This window comes from Lolium rigidum, unplaced genomic scaffold, assembly GCF_022539505.1.
Source record: "Lolium rigidum isolate FL_2022 unplaced genomic scaffold, APGP_CSIRO_Lrig_0.1 contig_68533_1, whole genome shotgun sequence".
NCBI classification, from domain to species: Eukaryota; Viridiplantae; Streptophyta; class Magnoliopsida; order Poales; family Poaceae; genus Lolium; species Lolium rigidum.
This window is the reverse complement of record NW_025901366.1, coordinates 2,296-15,843: the sequence shown is the minus strand read 5'-3', so window position 1 is coordinate 15,843 and position 13,548 is coordinate 2,296. Positions and strand designations below refer to the sequence as shown.

Here is a 13,548-nt window from a genome sequence, read left to right as displayed (position 1 = left end):
CATTATCCCTGTACAATATATAATTTCGTATCCAAAGATATGTGATAAAGTTCCGAGTTAGTGAACGAATATAAAGTTGGAGATTTTCCCTGACTCTGCGATTCGAGCAAAATCTCGGGGGCTACTGACATAGGCATCCCCAATGGGCCTGCCGAAGATGGTACCCGGGGTTTACTGAAGGCCCACGACCCGAAGGATAAGGAGAATCGGAAGCCTAAATTATTATTAAGAAAAGCTAGAGTTGTATTAGGAAACAATACTTGTAATCTTGTGGGATGAGTTGGAAACCCTCCCGGACTCTGTAACTTGTGTATTACGAATCCCTCGACTCCGCCTCCTATATAAGGGGGAGTCGAGGGACAAAGAAAGCATCGAATCATTGTCTCACAAACCCTAATTTTCATATCGTTGAGTACTTTTCGGCTGAAACTTTCGAGATCTACTTGCCCTCTACTTCCGACTAAAACCCTAGTCTACAACCCGTAGGCATTGATAAGTTAATCCCTTGTCAGCTTCCCTCTGAGGCTATACTAGGAGATAAGAGACATAACAGATCTAGATTTTGTGGCGATGTCAATCTCCTTTCCCATTGATATTCCATCGGCCACGGTACCAAGCATAGACTTAGACATTAAGTTTAAAGCATGGTAGAATAAGCCACCCGTCCATCAAATTGTTGGGACAGTTTCCTACATACTCCTTCGTCCTCTCCCATATGAGGGAGCGCTAGGGGCTCACGTCCTTCTTTTCTAAAGCATGTGATGTTAGAATGTAGTTGCATACTTTTTGCATGTGGGAAAATTTAGTCGTCAATATATTGCAACAATTTTCCGATGAAGTAATAGTTTCCGAAGAAAGTGACAACAATCATTCTTTTGATTCCCTCTAACTGAAAAAAGAGAATAAGCGTAGTTTTACAACATTGGGATTAAGATCCTTGATTTGCGTCATATCACATATCTATGTGAAAGTATTCAAGTGCATACTTGCATCTTAAGAACGGGAACCTCCAAATTGATTTTGCTGAACCAAAGTTAGAAAATGAGGTAATGTCATAGTTTTCCGCAAATAATTATCAGCAGGAGTTGCAAACTCCCCAAGCTTCTTTGCTACCATACATTCAGTTTTTGTGGGTTTTTAGATATAGGTAAACAAGTAAAATAAGAAAAAAAAGCAAGCAAATGTTTTTGGATATTTAATTAAGAACATTGAAAAAACTACTAACAAATAATAAACTAAAACAAAAATTAAACTATTAAACGGAATCTCTAATTACCTCACCAGGGGTAGCAATTGCTTTCCCAACAATGGCGTTAAAAAGTGTTGATACCTTCCATCCAGATTACGGATTGTAGTACATAAAGTTTTTTCCCTAAAGACGTAGGTTTATCGAATCCACGGGAAGATTGATTTTGGTGCAAGATCACTCAAACAAGACTTCTAGTTTTTGTTTCTACCAGATCAACGATTTTCTTGTGTTGTTGTGCATCAATGATTTGGAGATACGCCAGAACTTAAGAGGTTTCAACTGCAGTTGTGTATTAGTAATGGAATTCAAGGATAAAATGAAGCTTGCATGTGTGACAAAGATGCAACACATAATATGGGCGATGTGTCCTAAAAACGCCATTGCAGACCACCGTTTTATGGATCGATTATTCACCTCGAGTTCCTACTCAACACGTGGAGTCTTGGTATTAAGATATATCGGAAACTAGCATTTGGAGCAGTGACGTCATTGTTATTCCATAGAAGATATCTATACTATCAACCCATGAATGTTTCACCTGAGCATGGCATCAAATCATGCAACTATTTCTACTCAAACCTTAATACCTTTACCAATCTTAGGTACATGTCAAAGCTTAAGATCGAGACAAAGTGACCAGAGACTAGAAATAGATTTCTACTACCATACTACACAATATTTCATAAGTAAATAGCTGCAATTGATGCTGCGAGCCTAGGCCTCGGCCCATAATTAACCTGTGAGGACTACTCACACATGAAAGATCAACAATCATGAACATTGTATTGCGAATATCAAAGATATGAATGATAAACAATATTACAATGTCGCCAATCGTGAATTTAATCAAGATTACAAGTAGGGGAGAGAGTTGATGGAGATGATGATGCGGTGAAGTCGATGGCAGCGGCGACGGGGCTTCGGTGTAGATTGGATCTAGTTGTATATGGCAGTGGAATGTGGTTTTTCTCTCTATGTATCTCTCGAATGTCCTAGATGCCTTCACATTTTTTATTGGGTTTGACAAGACGAAGCCACCGACACATGGTATGGTCAGGCCGTACGGGCGGGCATGACCGCACAATTGTCCTTAAACCTCCCGAGAAACAGCTTCAGAGACTGGTTGACTTGGTGACATCTCTAGCTCTTAATTCTTCATTAATTTGCTTTGATTTCCTCCTAAATTGTTCCATTTCTGCACAAAACAAATAAAGAAGGAGATTTGAAAATCTTGCATGACCATTCAGGACACCGGGCCTCTAAAACCTTGTCGGTTGAGAACTTGCGCCGAGGTACGGAAGATAAGTTTATGGGGAGCGGCTCGGCGCTAATGCTCGTTGCCATTTGAATTCTTCATCTTCGACTTACTTATCCATAGCCAGTTTGTTGCTTCCTCCAAGATCTCTGTGGACTTGGCGGCCTAGTCAATACTATGGGCGACCTCAACAACGAAGTTGGTACTGCAACCTTTCCGGTCACACGTGCTCATCCTCTCTTACCTTGCACCACTCATTGTTCCATATGCAGATCTGGTAGATGTACTCATTCTTATGCTGGTGGTTAAGACGGCTAGTGCTTATGTGATGTTGCTTTTGATAACAAAACTCCCTTGGAAATTTTGTAATAACCTAACACATATATGAATTACACACCCGACCTCTACAACAACATGCCATCAAAAGGTAGTCAGGACATCGAGAATGCACACCACCACAAGAACACAAAGTGAAAAAGAAAATTTCCCTCCACAAGGCGAACAACGGCTCGCCGCAGTAGGAAACATCGTCGTAAAGTACTAATCGCCCACTCATAATCATCATCTGCACGGTTTTGACGTGGACATCGTCACGCAAACAACACCATGGTTAGCACCATGAGCAGCAAAGCGTCGTCTTCACCCTTCCATTGGAACGATCCTGACGTTGACATTACAAGGCGACAGAAACCTTGCCCATGCAAAGCGAGCTGCACTGTTAGTCCTTGTCGATCTTCTTCGAATTGCCTTTGAAAAATCTCCACCTCAACATCATCATAATCGTGGCGGCCTGTTTGTCATGGTCGACGTACCGATGGCGCAGCCGTAGTTTATGTATACATACCACCTTGGCCCTTGACTAAGAGCATCTCTAGCAGATACGGCATATCAGCCTGCAAACGCGGCGGCGGGCCGATATGCGGTTTTCGGCGTTATTTTGGGCTAGACCAGACCCCGCATCGGTGGTCTGGCCCGGATAATGGATCCAAGCCGCAGCCCAAATCGCCAAAACGCCCGCATATATAGCGGTCGGCGAGGCGGATGGGGGCCAAACCCCATCCGCTCCTCCGCCTCTTCGCCTCCCGCCGACGAGCAATCGCCGCTCCTCCGGCGAGCAATCGACGCGGTAGAACGCAGATCGATAGTCCCCACCTCCCGCCAGCTACGATGGTGGCAGGGCGCGGGGATGCTCCACCGAGCGCGGTGGGAGCTCCACTGCTCCTCCCGCCGGCGAGAAGACGGAGGCGGAGAAGGTGAAGTCGGACGCGGCGCGCATCCGCGGTAGCTACCGCTACCGCAACTACGGCGTCGCCCCACCGCCCGCCTTCGCCAAGCACGAGTCCGAGCGGTGCCGCCGCGGATGCGCCGCGTCCTCTTCTGCGGCCTCGTTGTCCTCGGCGTCGAGCTCCCGCCAGCGCTGGTGGTGAAGATGGAGGTCGAGCCGGAGCTGCCGCGCCTCTCCCACTTCGCTAAGGGTGACTACCTTGATGACGAGGAGTTCAAGAAGCTCCTCCCGCATCTCGGTGTCAACGCGGGCCTCGCGCCGGGCGACTTCGTCGCGGAGCGGGAGCTCGACACCGTCGTCGGCCTCGCCGCGCGCTCTAGCCAGCAGGAAGCGGAGAAGGCCGAGGAATGGCGGCACATCGCCGTCGAGCAGGACCGCGTGTCAGTCGACCTCGTCAGCGACGAGGGGTGAGCCGACGCGCCGCAGCCACGGCACAAGGCTCCGGTGAGCTGATTTTGCTGCATGTACTGCCGTGACGGATTGTTTTACTTTTGTTGTAATGTAGTGCTGCAATGCAGCTGAATTTAGGATGAACCGCAAGCATCGAACTATTTTTCTCTTGCGCGCCTTTTTTAAAATGTCGTATGTGAACTGGGGTGTGTTGATGCAAGTAATGTTCTAAATTCACATCATATTTAGCCCATATTTAAAAACCCCAGTTTCCTATGGAAGAAATGCCAACTGAATTTACCGAAGTTATTTTATTATCTGATTTTTCGTATAAGTTTGCTTCGTTATCCATGCTTTGTTTGGTACTAAAGTTTTTGCCAAGATTAGAGGAGATAATTCTAAGAAAATTCGATGAAACTCTTACCTTCAATTAATCCCCTAAAATCCTCGTAAAGTTGCAACCCCCAATCCACTAAGTAGGATAGTGTATTAGATATTGGACAAAACTCAATAGTATTTGAGAAAAAAAAACTGGATCGAACTAACATGTACACTAAAACCAAAGAATAAGTGACGATTTGAAATTTGGTGGGGATAATTTCCACAAATCCCTAAAATACACCAGGCTTGAGCTTGATTAGCGTTTCACATCACATCAAATCCCTGAAGCCTGTCTCTTTTTATAGCCTCCGACTAAGTGACAGCACCAAAGGCTCAATTAATCATCGCTACATCGATTAGATTAGCGAAACAAATCAAATCAAGTGATAATAAAGTTGAAAAAGGCAGCGCCCTCGTGCAGACCTTCTGGTCCTATCGGCCACCACCGCCGTCCCGTCGACGAAGGAAGGAACGGTCTTCCCCCTTCCTCCTCCCCCATCCCCGGACCGGACTATTCTTTCCCCAGTCGCCTCCTCCCCGCCCCCGCCGCCGCGAAACCAAGGGCAAGCCATGGAGGCCAGCTGGCCGGACGCCGCGAACCCCGGGATCGACGGGTCCGCCGACCCCTGCAGCTCCGCCGGCCGACTCTCCGTGCACCAGATCGTCGGCGGCGGGAAAGGTACCGCTACTACTGCTCTCCTACCCCCAATTCTCCATCTCCTGGTTCCGTACTAAGTTCGGGGTGACTTGCTGTTACATACGCGAATTGTATGTTGTGAGGCGGATACGTCAGGTCGTCACTGGAGTTGCGATGTCTCCCTTAATTAAAATCATGATACAGTGATTGTATTTGCGCAAAGTAGTGTCAGGGTTTGAGTAAAGCTGGTTGACCTGCTGGCTTTACCTACTTTGTAGAGTGGTAGAAGAAGCGTGCCTGAATGCGAGCGAAGGCTGGTGTAGTTCTTTAGTTCAGAACTTGAGATTCTTCTTTACCGTCGGTTTCAGAAAGCGCGTGCTAGCCTACCTGTGACTGTGCTGTGTGCACACGGAATCGAGGTCATGCCATAAAGTTTTGGTTCGAATTCTAGCTGATGTTTATCACCCTTGAAATACCTATGACTATAATTCGATCAAACATGACATGAAGGTCACCTGCACATATTGATTTGAATCAACGGATGCCTTGGATGTTGTTAATACTACTTTTTTATCATTTTATATTTTTTGCTGCAATTTGCTGTGTTAGCATCAATGCAGTGAGAGACCAATCATTAAGAGTATCTCACATAAGTTATGTTTATCATCTGATGCACTTATTTGCTCAGCTTAACTTCAGGAGTACGGTCTTTTAACATATTTCTTCTGCGCTGGTAATTGTAAATTTGATAATATACGCGTATAGCTTGATTTCTGTTTGAAGTTTAGGTGTTGTATGGTTTCACCATTTGTATGCCTCCAAGGGCTCCAATTACCGGTTGCCATATGTCTCTCTTGTTCATGATTCAAGATGCTGTTCCTACCTTTCAGCTGCCGATATCATCTTGTGGAAGTGTAGACGTGCTACAGTTGGTCTTATATTTGGTGCTACCATTGCATGGTGGTTGTTCGAGAAGTCGGAGCTGTCATTCTTGACCATCTGCTGTGATGTACTGCTCATTTTGATACTTGTACAGTTCCTATGGGTGAAAATATCTGGGTTGCTGAATAAGTAAGGACCCTGTATCCCTCCTTTCATGTTCTTACATATTTTGAAAGAAGTGTATCTATATGTTTCTCATCGGTTAATTATTGTAGGCAACCTAGGCCCCTGCCTGAGTTAGTTCTATCAGAAGAGATGGTTACTAATGCTGCGGCATTATTCCGTGTTAAAGTCAACAATATGCTGATGATTGCACATGACATTACTCTTGGCAAGGACTTCCGCCTCTTTTTCCAGGTTAGCTACCATGACATTGTTTCTCTTTCTTGATTACATGAGATCATTATGATTGCTGACCAATGAAAATTCTTCTCAGGTTGTGTCTGTCCTTTGGCTGCTATCTGTTATTGGCAATTTCTACTCTTCTGTAACTCTTTCTTACGTAGGTATGTTATATGTGTAAACATCTCATTTTCATGTATCTGTCTGTTTGTCTACAGTTTGTCCTTTGTGTTGGGTTGAATGCTAATTTTACAGTGTGTGGATGACAGGAACCATTGCTTTGGTCACGGTACCTGCACTATACCATAGACACCAGGAGAACGTGGATAGGTATGCTGGGATGCTCCACCGGAACTTCTCAAGGCACTACAAGGTAGTTGACGAAAATGTGATAAGCAGACTACCGAGAAGCTTTATCAGAGACAAAGATGACTGATCATCTCGAACTGTTAACAGATGTTGGATTTTTTCTGTTCTTTTTTGGTTTACTTTGCCTGTTGTATTTCTGCAACGTAGGTTGCATGAAGTAGTAAGTCTAGATCAGCGAAAGCAAAGCTTGATGTAGGTATCCTTCTAATGTACTCCTGATGAATAAGTTCGAAACCGAAAAGATATGCAAAAGATCGCAGCACCTCATCAAATATCGTTAACTCCTCTAGTCCTCTGTATATGCTGGTCTACTTGTGACTCTTGAAATTGTTTTGGGGCAAAGTCGCTGCAAGTTCTTAATAAATAATAGAGCACACGACAGTTGTCAGAATTGGAGTAGCTGTTACACACATCATTGAAACCTGTCTCCTGGCATATATACATGTGCAAGTTCATTTCATAGCTACTGGAAACACATGCTGCGAAGTTCTGGAATACGATTACACATCAGCAAAGATGCTACTACTGCTAGCACAATCACTTGTGAGGCGTCTTATTCATATAAAAATGTACCATGATGAATGGTAAAATCACATCCAGGGGTTCTCATTCAGCATGTCCATCCAACTCTCTCAGATAAATGCGTTGAATTGTTCCATACACACTATCATAGTAAACCAACTCTAGTAGCCATATTCATGCTGGCTGACATGAGCATTACTACACTGGCATCGTGGTTATTCATTTCTCAAATTGCGCCAGCATCTCCTGTGCAGTCTCACGCCAAACATTGTAGAGCTCGTCCGTAAACAGAACAAAATGCACCTGCCAGTTACAATGTTTAATCAAGATAGATGCTAGCGCCACGGAAATAGAATAATGAAAACAAACTAAATGTTTCTAAACTAACCAGTGAGTCACGATTTAACTAGTTTTCATAATGAATGTCAATTCAAGTATTGGTTACATAGTTCCTGTATATTAGTATAAAATGGCATTTGGTTACAAATACCATATTGGCATGGCTGTATAGTAGCGAAGTGTTTACATGAAGATCTACGACTTACCTCTTTAATATCACCTGAAAACTGTTGCGCAGTTGAAATAGCTATGTTCGATGCTTCCTTTGGAGGGTAACTGCATGACCAATCAAGTTAAACTTCACAAATTAGATAGTGCAAAGAATAATATGCACAAAAAAGCACATACATGAATGAGAAAAGGCACTTAGTACATACCGGAAAATACCACAGGATATAGCAGGGAATGCAATGTACTGAATGCCATTCTCTTTAGCAAGCTTCAGGCTATTTCTGCGATTAATTGATGCAGTTCAGGGTAATTCTTCCATGATTCACAGCTAGAATGGTATTTTCTAATATATAAATGTAAAAGAGGGACTTACTCATAGGCATTCTTTAAGAGCAGCTCAGGTCGCTTATCCATATCATATACGGGCCCAACTGTGTGTATCACACGGGACACAGGAAGCTCAAAAGCTCTGTTCCATTCAATACACAGGCAGACGGATATAATTATTTTTAGGAAGATGGCATTCTGAAGCTACTAAAATGAATCAGAAAAGGTACTAACGGAGTAATTCTGGCTTCTCCAGTAGGGCAACGGACTCCAGGTTTAACCTCAGGAACTTTACGGCATGCTTGCATGAGTTGTGGTCCAGCAGCTTGATGTATAGCTGACATATGGGTTTCAAGTTAGTATGAGATACTCAGTGAGTGATAAGTAAAATGATTACGCCTCTCAGAAACATGTCATTACCTCCATCAACACCTCCCCCTCCTAGCATTCGTCCATTAGCAGCATTAACCTGCCAAAACATATCTAGGTTATATTCTTTCTTGCTGAATACAAAGATTATTATCTGCTTCATTGCTGAACACAGTGAGAGATTATTGCTTTCAAGAAAGTCGCAACACAAATTTTACACATCATATAGCGTATTAAACACAAATGTCACTAAATGCATCACATCAAGAGGAGGTTTTAGTTACTACACTTGTCCGCATAATAGATCATGGCGTACTAAATTTCAAGCACATAAGTTGTAACCAGTCTCATGGGATCATAATACGATACTTCACCAGCTTACGTCTTGTTTTCAAACTTAGAAACTTTTGCAAAAGGACTGAAATTTCATGATGGTTTAATTTAGCTTTCAAGACTCCGAATTCTAGTAGGCTGAGCTTGACCAAACTCCTTGAGCTATAATTGTGGAACAGAGTGATATCTCCGAATTTGCGTATCGCAGAAGTTTATTGCAGCAAGCAATCCACACGCCAAGTTAGTAAGCAGAATTTATCAGGAAGCATATGTAGAACCAACAATGCATTGTCCTGTATGAGCTGATCTCATCCCAGTAGCACCAAGGAATATATATATGACAGAATGAAGGATCAGGGCCAACCCATAGGGTGGGGCAGCAGGGCACTAGGCCTCCCCCCCCCCCGAAAGGCAAGCTCACTCCAAGTCCAACACGCACAGGACATCAATCGATCGCTACCTGCTCGACTAATTGTTCTAAAAAAACATAGAGACTATCGCGTTCTGTCTTGAGCCTTTCTAAAGTTGCAACCAGGCATTAATGGATGCCAACAAGGCAATTCCATCGTTTCCAGCAGTTCTCAACCGTTCTACTTTTCCCATCAAATACCGGCTGAGATTATGGAGATAGTGCGTCTCTTCTTGTTCGCTCTTCTGGTTTCTTAGTTCACCCTCAACTCACTTCGCTTCCCTCTACTCTTCAACTCAATTTCAGCGTATCAAAACAAGGACCAAATTACTCAACTTTATGTGTTCCATTCCTGATTCCTGAACTCTTGATTGGATCCGAGAGAGTGCTCAAGAGAAATGGGAAAAGTTCATGATGTGGTCTTATTTTTCGTGTTGCAGATCAAGTCACCTTCATCCAAATTTTGCCATATCCAGGTGCTTTTGTTCCATGCCTTGACCAGTTTTTATGCAACGTAGTTGGCCTCCTGATCAATAAATATATCCTATAAAGCCGACATTCTAAACCATGATGTTTCCTGGCTATCCTGGTATACCACCCTTGAATATTGACCAGTCATTAGTTATTCAGTTTTAGAAGTAAAGGTCATTGATCTTTGGTGTGTACTTGTCTTTTATATTGGTTTTGAAATGGAAGATGTTAAGTACTTTGAATAAGTGATAATCTCTACGGTTGATTTTTGTAGTACATCTAAAAATGAATATAGTTTAGCAGAAACATTAAGTACTTTTGTCTGAGCTAGGGCCCCTTCCATTTTCTTGCCCCTGGGCCCTGTAAATGTATGGACCGGCCCTGTGAAGGATCGTCATCCCCTAATGGTAGAAGCGACTGATGCGGAGTTGCAGACATCAAAACCGGAATTACTTATAGCTAAAAAGACCTTGATCACCAATCTAAACCTAGCCAAAACACTCTCTGAACCAAACTGAAAACCCCCATCTGATGTTTCCGCAGCTGGGTTCGGTTCGGTTCCCCAGGGCAAGCAAGCAGGCCATGTCGTGGGGCGAGATCATAGAAAAAAAACAGTACGGCGTGGAGGATACAAGGTGGGCTTAGATCATGGGATGGAGCGGAAGCACATACGATGGCGTCGGTGGCGCCGTCGACGGACCAGAGGGTGATGTCGCCCTTGTGCAGCTTCAGCGCGCCGGCCCCCGCCGCCGCAGACAGGCGAAACGTCTCGCCGCCTTCGAACCCGGACGCCGCCATCGCGAAGGCCCGCCTCGTCGAGCTGATGCTAGGCCGCCGCCTCCGCAGCAGCTTGGGGAGTGGGAGTGGGAGCAGCGACGGCGTCAGGAAAATTCTGGTGGCTACACGCGACATTCGTTGTGGCCTTGTGGGCGAGCGTGAGGGTCACGCGGCTGAGTTTCTGTCCCTGGACCTGCAGGCCTGGACCTAGTAGCGAAGGCCCAGATCACTGTAAGTATACTTTAGGCCTACGTCTGGCCCATGTAACAACTCGGCCCGCGTAATGTGAACTACTTTCTAAAGGCAAACATTTAAAACATTGCTAATAAGGAAACCACTTCGTTGCGAAGAAAGAACACCCTGTCACCTAAAGTAGAATGACTAGAGGGTTATGTGGGTCCTCGCCTTCTTAGATGCGATGGAAAAATATCCATTAACCTAAACTAGTGGCTTCAACGGGCACTCGTCATCTTCGCTGCAAAGAAAAAACACCCTAGAACCTACAGTTGGCCGTCGCCGACAATGCTGTTGGCCATGTCTTCGCCGGAGTCGTCGCCCCGTGGTAGTGCTTGTGGCAGGATGAGTTGTCGAGAACCCTGACGCTCATGTCGTCGTCGCCTTCGTAGAGGAAGTGCAGCAAAAATCCAACCTCTAGGTTGTGGGCGCGGGCAAACTTCTCAAAACTAGTGTTGAGTTACATCTTGCCTTGCCCGTCGAATAGGATCTCGACGGGCCACCGGAAAAAGCCGCAGCTGACTTCCCGCAGGTTCACGCTGGTCGGCTCCTAGGAGTCTTTTTCCGCCGAAAGGGTCCTCGGTGATGTGGACGGTGAACTTGAAGTACTTGCACTGCGACTCCACGAGTGAGGGCGAGCGTGCATGCTGCGCAAATCCATCACGACCACCCATGCCCCTGCCGTGTCCACGATCTCGGCCCCTAGGATCCTCCACAAAACGCGTGGGAAGAAGGTGGATGGAGAGAAGGTGGATAGAGAGAAGGTGGATGGAGTATCACCCAATGCATTGCAAAACATGTAGTAAATAAATCCATTAGGCTTGACAAGATAGATTAACAACGGTTGCATTCACACTTGCAACTCTTCATTCCTCTACGTCTTTCCAAGGTTTACACTAACATATACATATCCATGCAAAATTGAGTCACTTATTTTGGAACAAAGAATATAATACGATAATATTCATGTACAAATATCAATTACTTCCTCCTACCCGAAATATGTTGCGAGGAGGGAGTAACAAAGCAGACTTGCCGCTTGCGCTTGCCGAGAGGGCAGCTTGCGAGGGCTTCGTTGACCGCGAGCTCCTTGGTGGTGGGCGGGTGCGGCGGCGGATCAAGATCCGGGAGCGGTGGATAGGGTCGATTCGCACGGCCCGGCCTGGTCCGCGACCACCAGCGGAGTGTTGCCCGATCTATGTTGAACAAGCTGCATGTTGCCCTTACGTGTGTCACGAGTTAATTTCGATGAATTGTGTGTTGTTAGTTTTTGAAACATGGAGGCAAAGATGTGCCTCCATTAGTTAAATAAGGAATGTCATGACATGACAAGTCACAAAGTTCAAGAACAACAAAAGGGATTACTCTTCCAAAATTACATGACCCAAATAATTTGCCCCGCGGCAACCCAAAGCCTAAGATTTGTTTTAATAGATGCAAGTAGAATTGGCGACGGACCGGATTTTTCGTCGAAAACTCTCGCACTTCGTTCCTTCCAAAATGTGCCAAATAATGAGAATGGTGATGGAGGCCATAATGCATGTGTCTGGAAGAACTTATGTGTGTCTGCAAGAACTATTTTGTGATGAACTTATGTGTGTGCCACTGTTGGAATTTTGGCTCATATTGGACCAACACAATAAATATTTCAGAAATTCCTAATAAATCCTAGAGACCCACGTGGCCCATTCATGCATGGCAGGGGTGGGACAAAAGTTTAGTCCCACATTGCTAGTTGAAGAAGAGTTGGAGCAGCTTATAAGGGGGGCTCTTCATACCTTTTGTAAGAGAGAAATAATAGGAGGAAATAGGAGCTGACCACACGCGCGCTCCTCCGACGACGCCGCCGCTCACTCGCCTCGTCACGACACGACACGACACGACACGACACGACACGCCACGGTTTGCGGGAATGCCTCGAGCCGACGAGACACAACATCATATGCGCCTACCACTCGGTTCCAGAGCTTTGCGCCGCCGCTCAAGACTTCTCCATCCCAACTATCGGCGTGCACCGCTGGACGGGACAGCAGGCCTCCAGAACGACCCCGTCTCTTGTGATCCTGTACGGGAGAGAGGCGATAAGGTTTTTGGGGAGCGTTCTACCGCGACTGCTGGCTTCAACATCGACACGGAGGCCGACGACTACTTCCCCAACGACGACTTCTTCCCCGACATCGGCAACCTCTTCGGCGACATGGCTCTCAACGGCGACAACGGCAACGCTGGTTCCTCTTACGGACCGTATGTGTTCTTGCCTTCCATTTATGAGATCATTATCCTCTTTCTTCTCCTAGCAACAAGTTCAGGCTCATTGTCAGCAAACATATTGCTCTTCTCAATCAGTTTAGACATGTTTCTCCTTTACTCCATGGTGATTTGCATGACTAGTTTAATCTCAAACTTTTTAGTCATTTTTTATCTACTGTTTTATTTGATTAAATCATGGGGAAATTTGCTAATATATTCAACAATCCAAAAACCTTATAGGCATTATTCCCCAGTTAGCTTTACTTCATCTCTTAAGCCTCCTCCTTTCGAGGGTGTGAATTACAAGAGGTGGCGTGCGAGAGCTATTCTCTGGCTTACAACCATGAGATGCTTTGACGCCACTAAGGGCAAGCTCGAAGGAGAGCTTACTCCCTCGAGGAGAAAGCTTTTGAGGATGTCGACACCCTTACGAGGGGTGCTATCACCAGCGTTCTTGGCGAGAACATTGTTGACTCGTATTTGTCCATCTCTACGG

At 45.2% G+C, this 13,548-nt stretch overlaps 2 protein-coding genes across 2 annotated transcripts; one reads left to right on the top strand and one right to left on the bottom strand.

Annotated features, from left to right (window-relative positions):
- Nucleotides 1-5,115: 5,115 nt before the first annotated feature.
- LOC124682130 (reticulon-like protein B16) lies at nt 5,116-7,124 on the top strand. Its single transcript, XM_047216881.1, has 5 exons — nt 5,116-5,239; nt 6,088-6,268; nt 6,355-6,496; nt 6,576-6,645; nt 6,751-7,124. Exons 1-5 carry the CDS (start codon nt 5,131-5,133, stop codon nt 6,915-6,917), a joined length of 669 nt encoding a protein of 222 aa, XP_047072837.1. The 5' UTR covers nt 5,116-5,130; the 3' UTR covers nt 6,918-7,124.
- Nucleotides 7,125-7,214: 90 nt separating this feature from the next.
- On the bottom strand, nt 7,215-10,703 carry LOC124682129 (macro domain-containing protein VPA0103-like). Its single transcript, XM_047216879.1, has 7 exons — nt 10,464-10,703; nt 8,630-8,678; nt 8,444-8,546; nt 8,256-8,351; nt 8,089-8,163; nt 7,918-7,987; nt 7,215-7,675 (listed from the first exon to the last, which is right to left on the bottom strand). Exons 1-7 carry the CDS (start codon nt 10,701-10,703, stop codon nt 7,592-7,594), a joined length of 717 nt encoding a protein of 238 aa, XP_047072835.1. The 3' UTR covers nt 7,215-7,591.
- Between the last annotated feature and the right edge of the window lie 2,845 nt (nt 10,704-13,548).

Excerpts from the sequence above, each read along its gene's own strand:
- LOC124682130 (XM_047216881.1), top strand. The coding sequence starts at position 5,131 with ATGGAGGCCAGCTGGCCGGACGCCGCGAACCCCGGGATCGACGGGTCC. Across the intron at positions 5,240-6,087 it reads GATCGTCGGCGGCGGGAAAG|CTGCCGATATCATCTTGTGG; the intron begins GTACCGCTACTA and ends CCTACCTTTCAG. Across the intron at positions 6,646-6,750 it reads TGTAACTCTTTCTTACGTAG|GAACCATTGCTTTGGTCACG; the intron begins GTATGTTATATG and ends TGTGGATGACAG.
- LOC124682129 (XM_047216879.1), bottom strand. The coding sequence starts at position 10,703 with ATGTCGCGTGTAGCCACCAGAATTTTCCTGACGCCGTCGCTGCTCCCA. Across the intron at positions 8,679-10,463 it reads ACGGCGCCACCGACGCCATC|GTTAATGCTGCTAATGGACG; the intron begins GTATGTGCTTCC and ends ATGTTTTGGCAG. Across the intron at positions 8,547-8,629 it reads AGGGGGAGGTGTTGATGGAG|CTATACATCAAGCTGCTGGA; the intron begins GTAATGACATGT and ends CCCATATGTCAG.